The following is a 16,049-nucleotide window of genomic DNA, read 5'->3' as shown; positions in this document are numbered from 1 at the left end:
TGCATGAATACAAATATATGTATGCATATGCTTGTCTCGTTATAGTTTAGGAGAATAAGCATGCCCGCACCCAAGGCTCCACATCTGCCTGCATTGCTGCTCCAGCAGCTTCCTTCCCCCTGCAATGCTCCGATTTCTGTGGGAAAGGGGGAGCAGCCAGTGCTGGGGGGAGGGTGAAGGCTGCCCCAGCCCCAGCCAGGCCCGAGCCATGGGGCAGGGGATGGGGTGGGGGACAGCCAGCAGTGGGGTGGCCCAGCCCCAGGACACCTGTGCTGGGGTGGCGGGCGCAGGGCTGGGGGGTGCGAGTGGGGGGGTGGATGTGTGTGTATGAGGGGGCGGGCGCATGCGTGGTTGTAGGTGTGCGTACATCTGTGTGTGTGTGTGTACATGTCTGTCTTTGTATGTGCACATGTCTGTATGTGTATGTGCATGTCTGCATGTGTATAGGCATGTTTATGTATTTATATATGTATATGTGTGTCTGTAGGCAAGTGTGTGCGCGTCTGTCAGCACCTGTATGTGTTTCTCTGTGTATATGTTTATGTGTGTGTGGTAAGTGCTTGTGTATGTGTGTGTCTATATGTACATGTTCATACATGTGTATGTGCGTGTGTTGGTGCGTGCAGCACCCGAGCGCATGTGTCCGTACAGGTGTCCCTGTGTGTGCCCGTGTGTATCTGTGTGTCCATACGTGTCTGTGGAGGCAGATTTGGGGGGGGGGGTACCCACGCGGAGCTGCCTGCCCTGTCTCTACCCGGGCGCGCCGGCGCGCTCGGGCGGCCCCGCGACACATGACGTCACGCCGGCGGGGCTGGGCGCGCCCGTGCTGGCGCACCGCCAGGTGACGTCTTCGCGCGCGCCCACGTGACGCGGCCCCATTGAGAAAACGCCGGCCCGGCGGCGCGGCCCTATATAAGGCGGGCGCGGGCGTGCGGGGCCGGACTGGGTCGTGCGGTGCTGCGCTTCCGCGGGACACCGGCACCTCCGGCACCGGCCGCGCCTTCCTCCTCACTACTGTTACTCCTCCTCCCCTCGGCCGCAGCCGCCATGGTGAACCTGCGGGTGTGCGCGCTGGAGTGCGAGGCGCTGCGGGGGCTGCTGCAGGAGCGCGCCGCGCAGTGCCTCGTCCTCGACTGCCGCTCCTTCTTCTCCTTCAACGCCGCGCACATCCGCGGCTCCTGCAACGTGCGCCTCAGCACCATCGTCCGCCGCCGCGCCAAGGGCGCCCTGGCGCTGGAGCACGTCGTCCCCAACGAGGAGCTGCGCGCCCGCCTGCGCCAGGGGCTGCTGCACACCGTGGTGCTGCTGGACGAGCGCAGCGCCGACCTGGAGCTGCCCAAGCGCGACAGCACGCTGCTGCTGGCCCTCGGCACCCTCTGCAGGGAGGCCCGCGGCGCCCGCATCTGCTTCCTCAAGGGTGAGTGGCCCCGGGACCACCCCCGCCGGGGACGGGGGGGGACGGGACACGCGGCCGGGGAGCGCAGCCGGCGCGGCAGTGCCGCTCTCCCCCGCCTCTCCCGGCCGCGCAGCGCTCACCCGGCGCCTCTCTCCCCGCTCTGTCCCCGCAGGAGGTTACGAAGCTTTCTCGTCCGCCTGCTCCGAGCTCTGCACCAAGCCGGCCGCCCCCACCAGCCTCAGCCTGCCCCTCAGCGCCAGCAGCGCGCCCGGCAGCGCCGACTCGGGGTGCAGCTCCTGCGGCACCCCCCTCTACGACCAGGTGAGCGGGGACGGGGAGGGCAGCTCCGGCGGCTCCGTGCGAGGCCTGGGGGCGAGCAGGCAGCCTGCGGCTTTCGTGCGACAAAAGGAGGGGAGGCTGGCCGAGAACTGCCGGGCGAAGTTAACCGGTTGCCCGTCCTTTCTGTTCTAGGGCGGGCCCGTGGAAATCCTGCCGTTCCTCTACTTGGGCAGCGCTTACCATGCCTCCCGAAAAGACATGCTGGACGCTTTGGGGATCACGGCATTAATCAACGTCTCGGCAAACTGCCCCAACCACTTCGAAGGGCACTACCAGTATAAAAGTATCCCTGTGGAGGACAACCACAAGGCAGATATCAGCTCCTGGTTTAACGAGGCGATTGATTTCATAGGTAAATGAGCTCTCTTTACAGTCTGTTCTTTTTAGGGGTAATGTACCATGAGAAGTGATTTTTAGGTATTGTCTTCCCCCAGTAAAACCTACATTTGCGTTTGGGGAGTTTCATTCAATTGGGGAGATATAATCAGAGAACACTTCCATTAATTTTATTCTACTCGGAGGACTAATCTTAGCTTCACAAAGCTGTTTGAAATCTTGAATCAAGAGGCATCGGTCTTACAGAAAAGAGCTAGTGAACTTAAGCAGATCAGTATTAAAGTAATCTTGCAAGACTGCTGAAGTGACCTGAAGGAGCTATTAGTATAATTGGAATTGGAGCCCAGAATGAAAATAGCTTGACTGCTGGTTCCCTCGGGACAAAGGCTCTCTTTGTCTCAAAAGCACTGGGTGCATCTATTAGGCTAAGGAAGGGATGGATGAAAGAAATGTAAAACAGCAGCCTGTGCTTTCCCACCTCTGGAAGCAGTGGGACTTGTTTGCTAACTGTGTATTTTAATTCTTTCAGACTCAGTTAAAAATGATGGAGGAAGGGTATTTGTGCACTGCCAGGCTGGCATTTCCCGGTCAGCAACCATCTGCCTTGCTTATCTCATGAGGACCAACAGAGTCAAACTGGATGAAGCCTTTGAGTTTGTGAAGCAGAGAAGAAGCATCATTTCCCCAAACTTCAGCTTCATGGGGCAGCTGCTTCAGTTTGAGTCGCAGGTCCTTGCCCCCAACTGCTCAGCGGAAGCTGGGAGCCCCGCTATGTCAGTATTGGACAGAGGAGCCTCGACCACCACTGTCTTTAACTTTCCAGTCTCCATCCCTGTTCACACCTCGTCCAGTGCTTTAAGCTATCTTCAGAGCCCCATCACCACTTCCCCGAGCTGCTGAAAAACAGGTGAAAATATGGTCAGAACTCAGACTTACTGTCTCAGAAGTGCAATAACTACAGGGACAGTGTCATCAGCCACTTGTGTTTTGTGGGAACCATCCATGCATCCCAGAACAGTGTCGTAAACGGAGAGGAGCTCACCTGATGCCAGAGAACTAGGTGTTACTGATTCTTCTGCTGACTTTTAAAGCCAGTATCTGGATGTCTACACAGAGATCAATGGACACTGTCTCTTCCTGAGCTGTTCCTCCTTGTCTTCTGTCTGTCCTAAGCCTGCTCCATGTTTAGTAGCATGCTCACCAGTATTCCCATTCCTGGACACTGAGCAACACTGATGCTGTCCCCTTTTATATGACAGTCCTATTTATTTATTTTTACATTAGTGCATTGGGTTTTTTTGCCTTTACAAACCTAAAGTTTCATTTCTAGAGAAACCAAATACCTCAGTATTTTTTGGTACTGTAATCCTGTGTGTGTATGTCAGCTCTTCTTGTTTCCCAAGCACTGACGTGAAAGCACCAGGCGAGTGCTTTTTTGAGTTGCCAAGGGTTGTATGTTTGCTGATTTATTTATGATGTGAAATAATATATTTCTTCTTATGAAGACATAGTTTTGTTACATGATTACAACTTTTTTATACAAACAGAATAAATTATGATATTTCTATTGAGCTGGATGATGCATTCTTTAAGATCTTCCATTTTTACAGTCCCAAAACTCATGTGGAAGCTCCCAGGTGAAGAGCTGTAAGAAAAATCTGAATTTCCAAATCTGCTCTCAAGTCTTCACTGAACTAGATGGAAAAATGGGTTTAAACAACATAATTGACTAGAAATTACTGCTGCTTCTTAACCTGAGCTCTTCTTTGTCCCATATAATTATATGCAGTGGCAGAGAGCCAAGGCTGGCTTCTCAGCTGTAAGGTGGATTTGGCTGCAGTGGTGGACACAGCTGTAACAGTTTGAACCAGCTGAGACTTGGGCACAAGGTTACAGTGATTTTAAAATAGTTCTTTTCCTAGGAAGGAGAAAGAAGTTTCATTATTGCTTGTTTACTTTTAATGCTTCAAAGGTTAAGTCTAAAAATTAGCCTGTTGATAACAGATCCCCAGTGCTTGTGAGTTTGTGCCAAGGTGTTTTCTTTTTCTGGCCCACCTCCTTGATTCCTTTTTGCAACTCAAGCTGCCTCTGATGCCTGGAGTGAAGTATTTGGCTTGCTGGGCTGTCTCTGTAAACAAATGGGGACATAACATGAGATCAGGTAACCAACAAGTCACTTTCTTACCCAGACCCAAATAAATTCTCTCCTCCTGCAGATTCTCACTAGAGTGACTTTTATCTGGTGTTTCAGTTGAGGCAATGAAGAGTTATGTAGCATATCAAAAGCCAAGCAGGGAAGCTCTAAGGGACCGGCACTCCTGGCAGCTCATGGGCAGGAGCTGTGGGGTGAGGGTGATGGGCAGCAAATGGTGCAGGGTTAGTGCTGTGTGGTGTGACCGAACTGTGCATCTCCACGGGGTGTGGGGGGTAGGATGGTATAGGGGAGCAGGGTTGCTGTGACATACCCTTACCAGGGGAAGCTGATGTGGAAGAGACACAGCTGGAAGCTTGCTTTCCTTAGCAGGGTAGTAATTCTGGCAACAGGGAGATGGATGCTGAGGGAAGCACTAGGGCATCAGGTGTCCTATGTCCACTCCAGAAGGGAGCCACCAGTCCTTTCATCTCTCATACTCAGAGTCAAATCAAAAATGGTTTTGCTTGGGCAGATAGAGCAGGTCATGACTCTCTGTGTAAAATCAAGGTGTTTCAGGGGCTTTTTAAGCATAAAGCAGCTGTGCTTTTGTCACATAACTGGAGACAAGCAAAGCACCACAAACTTCTGCTGAAATCCTGCAAGTTACCTGGAATATTAATGGTGCTAAAATCCAGGACTCTTCTCCTGGGAGAAGGTGCCCTTGAAGGATGGGATGATGCACTGCTGTGTCTGAAATTCTTCCATGTGAGCTACCCTTCCAACGCAGCTCTGTCGTCAGCACTACACGTCGGCCATCGCCAAGCTTCAACCTGACACCAAGGGATAAAAAAAATGGAGCAGCTAAAAGGAGGAGAGGTCCCTGGGCACTAAGAAGCAAAGTTAGAAACCCTTACTTTCCTAAAGCATGCATGAACCTCAAAGTGAATATTCTTCCCCAAAGTCTGTCCTGTGCTGCAAATCCTGCAAAACCCCTTTGTCCATGGAAAGTCCCTTGGCAGGTTGTGCTGCTCCGTGGGATGGCACCTACCTGTCAAGCGTGCGAGGCTGTTCCTGAATGCATGAGCCTCTTTACACCTGCAGTAAACAGTGGAACAAACTTTCACCTTCAAAGCAAAGCAGAGCTTGTTCAGTGGAAAAATACAACCTTGGCAGCCTCGGCCATGCAACTGATAAAAAAAAATCCTGCCTGTTAATCGCAATTCAAACAGAAATCCGCTCCCCGTCAGCCGGGAGAGCTTGTTTATGTGTTTCTTGGAACAATAAAACTCATTACCTGGCAGCCGATCAGCTTTTATAACCTAAGCAGGCACCTGACAGAGGGGTGCAAAAGAGAGCTGCTTCAGCACAAAGCCCATGGCAGAAAAGCCAGCCAGCGACCGCAGGGCTTCGGTCCCAGCGAGGCACCGACATGCACTTCCAGCTCTGTGGACACACGATGTGCTTTTCCAAGTCTTTGTTGTGATCCTTCTGCTGTCTCCCATAATCAGAGTCCCACAGTGCCCAGAGCCCACAGACTCCTGCAAACTCTCTGTGGACAGGATCGCACCCAGATCCCAGGCTGCTCCCAGTCCAAACAAGAGGAGGATGAGGGCGCAAGAACAACAGCGAAAAGTAAAGAGAGATCAGAGTGAGACCTGCAAACTTCACCTCAGTGCCACAGTTTTGGGGAGACAGATGGGCTCAGCTGGGAGGGTTGCTGGGAGCAGGGAAGGAAGGACTGGCGTAGCTGGCAAGGTGGGGGCAGAGGAGGAGGTATGAGGCAGACAAGGAGACACGAGAGGCTGAGATGGGCGGTGGCAGAGCCCATGCATGGCAGAGCTGGAGGACACCTTGATGACACAGCTGAGCTGAACTTTGCCTGCTGTAAAAGTGTTAGGGAGGCATTTTCCCTTCTCGCCCCTCATTTATTCTCCCTGCTTTACTGTTTTGTTTGTTTGGGATATCTGGGCACACAGTTCACCCTGGCTTACAGCTTTGAACTCCGTTTCCTCCGGCTTCCACGCGAGCCGGGTGTCCCCCTGCGGGGCTTGGCCGAGACCCTGCCCCTTGTACCTGATTGAAGACCCTTAGAAACCTGGCACACAGCGGGTATGCATAGGGTTTTCAGCTTATATAAACCTGTAGTTCTACAGTTGCATAGATCCCCATGGAAACCACGAGGAGTTTCCCCTTGGTGAGGATGGCAGTAACATCACTTCCTGCTGCTGACAAACCAATTTGTCACGAAGTGACAAAAAGGCATGTTTTGTGTTGGCAGGAACTGGCTCCGGGCTTTGTTCCTCCCAAGCCAGAGGCTGCTCACCCACCCCGAAGGCAAACAATGGCCATTGTGTGCTGTGCAGAGCAGGGATGGGGAGATGCAGACAAGCCCTTTGGGCCCTCAAGATCCCAGAGCATGGACCACCAACACCCCAAAGCGTATAGCGAAAATGGAAGTCATGGCAGGGTGTAACCCAACGCAGCACGTGAGGCTTCATACAGCACCCACGGATGGGTCCCCACAGCCGAGGGGTGTACGTGGCCAGCCCACACGGGGACACAGCACGAGCCACGCGTAATATCCCCAGCAAGATGCGATACCCATGGGGTACAGTATACCCGGTTATCACATGACAAACAGACACAGAGCTCCAGATTAGATGCGTGTCAGGTAATCCCCTTGTCTCAAAGCTTTTGCCTTTCTTTTGTAATGAGCGCTTCGAAAGGCGCTGGGTGTACTCAAGCTTGGGGACTATCCTGCATTAGTCACCCCCGGTATCAGACTAGCAGGGCCACAAGGATGTGTTATACCATTATGTTGAAAAAAGAACATTACATCCAAATCGTACACAGGCAGATCTAGTTTGCCTGGTTACCACCTGGGTTTTTTCCTCTCTCTGGCTCCAGGGCAGCAGAAAGGGCACTGAGAGTCATTTGGAAATGGTGTTTAAGTGCAGCCCCGGAGAGCCCACTCCCCAGCTCCACAGGCGAGTCGCAGTGCGATAGGGAGGCAGAAAAGGTCGTGGTGTGCGACTGTCCACTGTGGTTAAAAGTCACTACACCTCAAACCTCATCTAAACCTCTTTCTTACCCTTTCCCTTGTCCAGCAATGATGTCCATGACAGACACCTACACCCAGTGTAGCCAATAAGACGCCACCCGGGGCTTTGGCTTCCTCAAATCTGCTCCCATCCAAGGCTGTAGGGAGGTTGGGAAAACAGCTAAAACTCAGGCTCAAACCCACTCATGATGAAAGAACAATTTAGCCCTGAGGTTTGTGCTGTGTGTGGCCTTCCCAGTACATGCTGTTTACTACAATGCAGAGCTAGTGGCCACAGCTGATGGGGGACTGGCAGCCCAGCCAAGAGGCACAGCCAAGGTGCCTGGCCAAGTGGGTCCTGTTAGCACCCATCAAGGGAATAAAAGTGGGACCAAGATATTAAAAGAGGGAAAGCAGGCCTGAAGGAAGAGACCTGAGAGCTTGAGGAAAAGCAGGACCTGTTGATGCTCTGCTGCTTTAATTGACATTGCTGTGAGGACTTCAGCCTGTCCAGCTGGGGACCCAGCTCGGGGTCTGGCTCAGGCTGTGGCCATGGAACTCTGAGGGCACCCTCCAAGGCATGAACCCAGGTACCTGAGAGAAAACAGCTGAATTGCTCTGATGCTGAGGTGGGTAAAGGATTCCTGGTTTTGAGAGCTATTTCCCGTTTTGGAAGTGCAGTTGTACAAACCTGTGCCTGTCTGGAGAGCAGTGCCAAGGTCCTACGTGGGCCTGACACTGTTAGTCTGGCACAGAGCAAGTTGGCTCCATCATTGTAAGACTGGTGGCCAAAACCAGGGGAAAAGGCAGGTTTGTTCTTTGTCCTTACAGGGTGTGGGACAGCCTGTTCTCCAGGTGTGGGTTTGTTTGGTTTTTCCCTCCCCCTGGGGGTTTCCATTTCCAGTGTTTTCCAGCTGCTGTGTGTGGCTGTGCACCCCTCCTGCAGTGCCAGGCTGTGCGTGCCCTTAGTGCTGAGCCTTGCCAGCACCCGTGGCACAACTGAGGGGCTGAGGTCCCTGGGAGGCTGCTGAGCTGGGGGTTTTCCTAAGCGGTGCTCTCAAGCTCTTGTATTTGCATGCGTTTCCTGCTAGACACAGAAATGACTCGGTCTGGGCTTCCCCGCCTTGGCGCGCTGGCAGGCAGGGGAGTGGGCGAGATGAGACACCCGGCACAGCCCGTGGGCAGCTTCCAGCTCACCTTCCAGCGCCGGGGCTGGTGGGGGGTGGATGTGTCCTCTGGGTGGGCGCTCAGCAGTGATGTGCTGCTGGCTCAGAGTCGGGAGGGTTGAAGGTGTTCAGAGAGCCAAAAGAAAAGCCGCTCGTGAACATACTCAGTGTACAGGAAGGGGGATGAAGCACAGCTAGTAACAGTGGACATTAGTAACCCCGTTACATCTTACCTAGGTCTTGTTTGCTGTTCAGGATGAGTGAGTCAGGGCTGTGGGAACAGTAATTTCGTCAGCCAATTCATTCCAAAATCCATATTGTATAGGCCATGTTGGGGCTATCATGAGTGCCACAGAAAATGCTTCATTTCTCATAAAAGTGTTATGTATGACACCAATCCGTCTCATTTCAATACCTTTTGGTTCCCAAACTATAGGCCATGTTTAAAAATAGTCTCCCAGAGGACTCTCATATGACGTAGTTGCCTTCTAGCTCGGTAACCAGTTGGTTACAAATTAACAGGTTCTCACTACACAGTATTTTTTTTTTGAATTACAGTCTTTGTCTCAGAGCCAAATGTAGGTCCCACCTGGCCTAAAGTAATAAACTGCAGTGTGATTTTTAGGCTTCTAATTTCTGAGATAATTTAATTTTATTTGAAAGGTTGGATTTTTTTTGTTCCCCAGCAATTGTGGTGGAGATGTCTAAAAATGGCTTTTTCAGGTCTTTTACATACTGGTGGTTTCTCTTCAGTGTCTTCCCTAAATTCTTGTCAAAATACCATCTATGGTAAAATTGTTTCCTCACACTATCTTGTTCTTTCAAATCTTGTTAAGGTTTTGTTAGTTGGAAACTGGGTCATAGCACTATGTATTTTTGATGGCAGGTTTTTCTAATTTATGGAGGATATAAACTGCAGATGTTCATTAATAGTCTTTGCTGATACCCTGTGATACTTGCAGACCAACTAGTAACTTCTTTCCTTTCTTGTCTTCTGCGGTGAAATCTTGGTGATTGCAGATACATATTTCAGGAGCTTTTGCATGATGAGTATTTTAAAAATTATATCTATGTGTTTGTTTTCAATCCTGTATGCATGCACAATTGTTCTACCATATAAAATACACAACAGAAAGGTGTGAACTTTGCTGTTTTTCAGTGGTTTAAAGTGCCCAGTGCTTGTTCCCATTAGCTAGGCAATGGAGACACCATTGATATAAACAAGTGGCATAAACTACGTAACCATGTCTGGTGGGTCTTTCTTTTTTAATCGCGTAAGTGCTGGTTTAAATGTTACATTACAGGATGTTTTCTTGGTCTTTGTTGTTAAAAAAAAGTCAGCAGTCCTACACGTGTCAGCTGTGATAGCATCAGTTGTGAACTCGGTCTGTGTCTGGGCACACATGGCATTTCCCCTGCCTCGCTGGGCTTTGCTGGGAGATCAAAGCTCCTGGATGAAGGTCCGGGTGCCAGTCTAGCTCTTGTGCAACCTGGTGGGATCCTATAACCACCTCTGTGTGATGGCTGCTTCTCCCATTCCCAGGTCTAGGTGGATCACACCTGGCATCTCAGGGGAGGAGATGACCTCTGGAAACATCTTCAGGCTTGTTGGCAGCTGAGTATGAGGAATCCAACTGCTCAGGGCTTTTCAAGATGCACTAATGCAAACTGCAGCATCTGAGATGGTCAAAGCCAGTCAAATGTTGAAACCCTGTCGGCTGGTGTAGCTTGGCTGGAACTGTTGTTGCATCACCGGGATGCTTTGAGCCGAAGGATTTCTGGCTGCCCTGGGATCTGTGCGAGAAGCCAGCTGAACAGCGGATTGCACGGTATCGAGCAATAGTTCCCACCCTTTCCTACTGACAGAAGGGAGGAACAGCAAGGAAAAAAGCCATTTGCAAGGAGAAAAAAAATCCTTTCAATCTTTGTCTTTTCCTCTTCCTACTCCCTTAGGACAGTTTCCTCCCTCCTGGAGCCAGCAGACATCTTAGCACTGAGCAACTCCCAAATTTCAGCACCTTCCTCTTTACTCTTTAAGCGCTTGTCCATGGGTGCCAATGAAGATGATCATTTATAACTGCCTTTTGTTCCTCTGTTTACAGCTTCCCTTCCAGACTCTGGGGATGGCTGACGTCAGGGTGCTACTTTTGGACTCGTCATACTTTTATCTGGTGTTAATGTCTTCCATGAGCGGCAGGAATGTGGACTGCAAGGCTGCCGGGGTGGTGTGGGGAGAGGGGGCCTGGGGAGGGCAGAAGGGAGGCAGGCAGGCAGCGCTGTGTCGGGGCATGGCACGATGCTGCCCACCCTGCTCTCCCTGTCAGGCACCAATTGGTTTTCTGGAGAGCACCATGGTCATTTATGGCCTTGTGCAGGGAGGGCCTGCCCACTGGCACCCCGTCCGTCTGTCCAGGCAGCTGGCAGAGCCGTGCGTGGCACCATGAGCTACGCGCTGAGCTATTTTTAAGCCGCCTGGGCTGCATCCCAAGTATAGTGTGCTCTATTTCTGGTGCAAAATGATCTTCCTGGGTGGGGGATGCAGAGATTTTTTTTGTTTGTTTGTATGAAACACATGGGTTTGGGTTCAGAGGCTGTGAGAGAAAGAAACAGCTGGGCACGACTGGAAGAGAGGCAAAAAAAAGTGGAGATAGCTGGTGGCTGTGAAGGTCTCACCCAGAGGGAGAACTCTGCTTGCTGCTGCTGTTGAGCCCTCATTGCCAATGGTTTGCTCATGGATCAGGAATCAAAAAGGCCTGGGTTTGGTTTACAGCTGGGGTTTATTGAGGACACTGGAGGGCTTTGCATTTGTTTGAAATAGGCTGCTGGGGGAGTTTGAGATTCCAAAACATTTAACAAGGCTGAAAGGGATGAAGAGGGATGCTAAATCCAGAGCTATAAACTTGCTGGTTGCTTTCACCAATTTTGGAACCGCCTCTCCCTCCAGATCAGCTAGATTTCAAGGGCAGCAGAATGCCATTTGTTCACCAGGGCTCAAAGAAATTACTAAAAAGAATTGATCAAAAGGAGCTGTTTGTTTACTACATGCCTTGTAGTGATACCAAGAGGCCCTGAATAGTGCTGCAGGCTCCATTACAGTGAGGGTGTCACATTCATGGGGCAGCAAAAGGAAAGCTCTGCTCCTGCCTCCAGGTGCTGGAGCAGATAGACCAAACCATTGCCCATGCACTGTCAGGCTGTAGGAACCTATTTTACAGGTAGAAAGTGATGTGCAGGGACACGGACTGTGGGTTTAGCCAGTGCAAGATTCAGACTTCCAGTTTCAGATGTAGGTATGAAGTGTTTCATCTTCTCACACACAGGTGGACTGGTGATGACAAAGGCTTCTGAGAAGACAGAAAAGGATGTAAAAAAGTTTTATTTAAAGCTTAAGAAGAATTTGCCATTCTTAGTTTTTCAGCTACCTTCTAAGGACCCACTCGTCAACTGCAAGTGGTACAAAAAAATGCCATGACTGTGACACTAATTGTGCTAATCAAAGCTCTGTTTTCTGAAACCTACTGTTCACTACCTCGACTCACCTGTGAACCAGGAAGAGCTTTTCCTCAATCATAAATTCAAAGCGGAAATATTTAATATTTCCAAAGCCCAGCACAAGACTGACAGCTTTTCCTTTGAGATGTTCTTTTGGAGGAATATTTATGCTTTTTTGAGGCTGGATGAAAATTTTCCACTTTCTGATTTCCAATCAGGGCTGACTTAATACTATCTCTGAATTAAAAGAAAAAAAAAAAAAAAAAGGAATAAGACACAAAATACTTCTGCCTACTACCAAAACACAAAAGAAAGGAGTGCATAATAACATTGAGAATGAGAGCTAGGTCTGTTTGCAGGTAGAGGCAATCAGATCCAGCAGACTGGACTTGAGGTGATGTTTCTCATCAACTTCTTCTTGTTACCAAGGGTAACAGATGTAAACATACAAACCAATTTCTAAGGCCAGAACAGACTATTTTGATTATGCAGTTGAAGTTCTGTATAATGTAAGCCAAACTTCTGGTTGAAAAAAAGCCTATACTTTAGAAGGACACTGTCCTGACAAGTGATTTCAAATGATGGAGATGTAATTTTTGTAGAATTTTTGGGTAGTGTTTTAGTGGAAAGATCAGGCAACAGTGCCGGGAATCATGGAGTCTCAAAATGGTTGTATGTTACTTTCACCAAGCCACCTTCTGTTTTTCTACCTCAGTTTACTTTTCTCTAGAATGAAGACTGTGATGTTTTGCCTTGATATTATCAGATTTAATGAGACTGTTCACAGCTGGTGACAGACAGAAGCAGCTCACTGGTGAGAGCACACATCCATCAGGCTTTTTCTGGTGGAGTACGTTGAACATTTTTAGGGTGCAACGGTCATAAGATCTCACCATTGCCTTAATGTTGAAGTGTGTTTTGCCAGACTTTTGTGCTTAGAGAAGTTGTTCTCTCTCCCCAGGGGAGCTGGGATGATGGGCTTGCAGGGAGGGTGCAGGTGGCTGTGCTAAAGGCCTGGCCAGCTTGGGGATGTGGCTCCTGAGCTTGGTTTGGAAGTGGCCTTGGCAAGAGTGGGTCCAGCTGAGCACAAGGGTGGAAGCAGGATGGGAAAGAGTCTGGGGTGGATCTGGAGCAGGAAAACCCTGGATAGAGATCGCAACGGGTGTAGAGTGATGAGTGGAATCAAGGATGGTGGTTTTTAGGTTGAGAGAGAAGGAAAATGTGTTTGCTTTGAGGGGGGTAAGAACCAGAATGGGGATGAGTAAGGTGGGGATGTGGATGGGGACAAAGGAGGTGGAGGGACATGTGAGGTCACTGGGGAAGTGGGGGAGGCAAAGGAGTCAGCGGCTTCTGTGTTTGAGGAAAGAGAGGAAACAGAGGGAGTTATGGGAGAAGAAGCAAAGGCAAACTGAAGAGGAAGCAAAGTTGCTTCATATTTGTGGTGGTTTTCTGTTGTAGAGTGAGGTAAGGTCCTGGGTGGAGAGATATGGAGGCTGGCAGCAGAAAGGGAGACTTCATGGGTGAACAAGGATGGTTTGTAAAGCAAGATGGTGAAAAGGCAGATACTGAAGGCCATCAAACCATTTGGTGAGGAAGAAAGTAGAGCTGATACAGGAGAGACCCAATCTACAATGGGGGAAATGGTTCCTGGATGCCAGAGAGGCTCCACAACGTGAAGAAGGAAATGGATGCTGAGGGTGAGCTAAACCTGGAGATTATCAGGCAGAGCTCCATGATGGGAGAGAGGACAAAAAATTTGAGGGGGAAGAAAATGAAGCAGGAAAGAATCAAATATATTTGTAATAAAGACAAGGAAAATGAAGCAGAAAGGATGGGGCTGAGAGCAAGAAGATAGCTGGGAAGTCACTGAGTGATCAAGTGTGATGGATGGAGCTCCCTCCACCCTGTTCAGAGCAGGCTGGAGAGGGGACACTGACAGGAAAAAGTCAGGCTATTTGCCCATGTTTTAAAGAAATGTCATCCCCATTGTACAGAAGGGAAAAAACTGATTCTTCAAATTCTAGGGAGGAATTGTAGCTTACCTAAATCAGGACAGAAAGGGTCATAACAAGGTGAGAGATGGGGAACTTGTGTTCTCACTTAGAGCTGGGCACTCAGGTCATGATGGGACCCTTCAGGGAGTTTCTAAGGACTATTTCTCAACAAACTGGTCCACGCTGAGCTGTGCACTGCTACAGCTGGATTTCTCTCTTGCACTTCTCTTCCATGGGCAGGTGCTGCACGTGGTCCCACAGCACTTTCAGCCTTTGAGACCTTGTTTGTTCCTTATGCAAGTGGGAGGCACAGAAACACAGAGGGAAGATGCAGTTGAGTGCAGGTGAAGCTGCAGAGCCGTATGCCTTAAGTTGATGATTTAAGGATCCTATTGACTGTTTGTGCTGGAGAGCCTGAAATTTGCCACAGTGCTTGCCCAAGCCTCTTGCCCACTGTTGCAGCTTTGGCTGGCTTGTTGCTCCATTTTCCCCTTCCACTGCACAAGCCAGTTTCCCTTCTGAAAGACCGTTTAACCCCAAGATGAGAGGGGCTGATTCTCCCTTGTTTTGCCCTTCCCACCATGACATAAGTGGGTATAAGATATCACCACGTCAGAAGTGGGACCAGTTGCTCCAGGCTGTTCCCCTTACAACCTGGCTGTCCACCAAATCACCAGTCCTGGATCTGGCCAGAGATCTCCATTTTCCCACCCTTCTCTTCCCCTAAAGACAGCTAAAGGAATGAGAAATGGCTTTTCAAGAAGGAGGCCGCTTGTGGGAGCGTGGTGGGCGGCTGAGTGGCCACCTGTCATGGCTGAAGGCGCTGGGCCATGTTTGCAGATGCATCTCACTGTTTGCCCCGTTGCCCGGTGGCTGCTGTGATATGTTTATCCTCTTCCTGAGCTGTGTGAACTGCTGTTCCCTTGTGCTGCAAAGTTCAGATGAGGTGCTGGAGCTCACTGGCTATAAAAAGTGATGGCCCAGTGGGTGTGCCAACTGCTCTGTGGGAGCGGCTTGTGCAACGGGGGGTGCAGAGCCTGTGTGGGGAGCAAGGGGTGTGTGGGTGCTGCATGGTCAGCTCTCCAGATGAGCAGCAAGCTCCTCTCGTGCGGTGTCCATGCCAGTGTCACTGCCCACACAGGAGCATGTTGCTGGCACACTCCTTGCTGAGTTGTCCCTGCACATGGGTGATGTGTGTGCATGGGGTGTGTGGTGACCCCTGAACTGCACACGCTTTGGCACAGGTTTTGGCACACTTTGCTGAGCACGTAGTGGAGGTGGCCATGCTGGACCAGTGGCCACCCAGCCCCTCTCTGAGGATGCAGAGGGTGGGAGAGGAATCAGCCAGGTGAGCTGGATTTCTCCTCTCACATGAAGGTGGACCAACTGCTCACCAACAGCCATGCCCTCCCTTGGAGGTGTTGGCTGTGCTGGGAACCCCCTGCATGGCCCTCAGGGGGTCTCATGTGAGAGAGGGCTTTGTGAGACCACTGGCTTTTCCCTGTGCCACCAGGAAGCACGCATCCCTCCATCCCACTTTACCTCATCATCAGCCATGGGGAGCAGCCAGTCGCATAGGTCCATCTGTTCGTTTCCCTCTTCTTTCCCTGGCCCCCCTGAGAGAGAGGTTGTTTGTGCAGGGCTGAGCACACGGGGCCGTGCCGGAGGCGGCTGGTAGCGGAGGGACTGTGCGAGCCTTCCTGCCTGGCTCCTGCATTGCACAGTGACGTTGGTGCCGCAGGAAGGAACAGCGAGTTCCTGAGGGGACATTCCTCCCATAGCTGCGTGGGGCCACCATGGCCCCCTCCCCGCCACAGGCCCCCCCAGCACATGAGCCCGTCTCCAGTGGCTATTATTGAAACCCATTTCCATGGCACCTTTCCAGATGCGTATTTCTTTTCACACGCCAGAGTGGAAGCAAACCCCCCCTCCCTGCCCCAAAGCCTTCATCCAGAGACTTCTCGCAGCGGCTGTACTTTTCCAGTGCGCGCAGAGCATCACTGCGTCTGCTGGGCAGGGGGGAGCCCTGTGGCTTCCTTGAGGACTCCTGGAAAGCGGGCGGGAGGGATGCACAGGCTGGTGCTTGAACTCAGGTTTCCCACAAGTAAAAGCATCCATGTCCTTGTGCCCTTCACCCCTCTTTCTGCTCCTT

At 50.8% G+C, this 16,049-nt stretch overlaps 1 protein-coding gene and 1 long non-coding RNA gene across 2 annotated transcripts; one reads left to right on the top strand and one right to left on the bottom strand.

Annotated features, from left to right (window-relative positions):
- Positions 1 to 932: 932 nt before the first annotated feature.
- On the top strand, positions 933 to 3,642 carry DUSP1 (dual specificity phosphatase 1). The gene is made up of 4 exons (XM_074883780.1): positions 933 to 1,417; positions 1,569 to 1,717; positions 1,868 to 2,087; positions 2,601 to 3,642. The coding sequence occupies exons 1-4, from the start codon at positions 1,048 to 1,050 to the stop codon at positions 2,969 to 2,971; spliced, it is 1,110 nt and encodes a 369-aa protein (XP_074739881.1). The 5' UTR covers positions 933 to 1,047; the 3' UTR covers positions 2,972 to 3,642.
- A 367-nt stretch (positions 3,643 to 4,009) lies between these two features.
- On the bottom strand, positions 4,010 to 15,561 carry LOC141949783 (uncharacterized). The gene is made up of 3 exons (XR_012630854.1): positions 15,440 to 15,561; positions 4,873 to 5,035; positions 4,010 to 4,199 (listed from the first exon to the last, which is right to left on the bottom strand). It is a non-coding gene; the product is annotated as an uncharacterized LOC141949783 (long non-coding RNA).
- Between the last annotated feature and the right edge of the window lie 488 nt (positions 15,562 to 16,049).

Source organism: Strix uralensis, chromosome 14, assembly GCF_047716275.1.
Source record: "Strix uralensis isolate ZFMK-TIS-50842 chromosome 14, bStrUra1, whole genome shotgun sequence".
Lineage (NCBI taxonomy): Eukaryota > Metazoa > Chordata > Aves > Strigiformes > Strigidae > Strix > Strix uralensis.
This window is presented reverse-complemented; position numbering and strand designations above follow the sequence as displayed.

Bases quoted from the DNA above. Each gene is read 5' to 3' on its own strand.
- DUSP1 (XM_074883780.1), top strand. From the start codon at position 1,048: ATGGTGAACCTGCGGGTGTGCGCGCTGGAGTGCGAGGCGCTGCGGGGG. The intron at 1,418-1,568 runs GTGAGTGGCCCC...CTGTCCCCGCAG, and splicing joins CCGCATCTGCTTCCTCAAGG to GAGGTTACGAAGCTTTCTCG. The intron at 2,088-2,600 runs GTAAATGAGCTC...TAATTCTTTCAG, and splicing joins CGAGGCGATTGATTTCATAG to ACTCAGTTAAAAATGATGGA.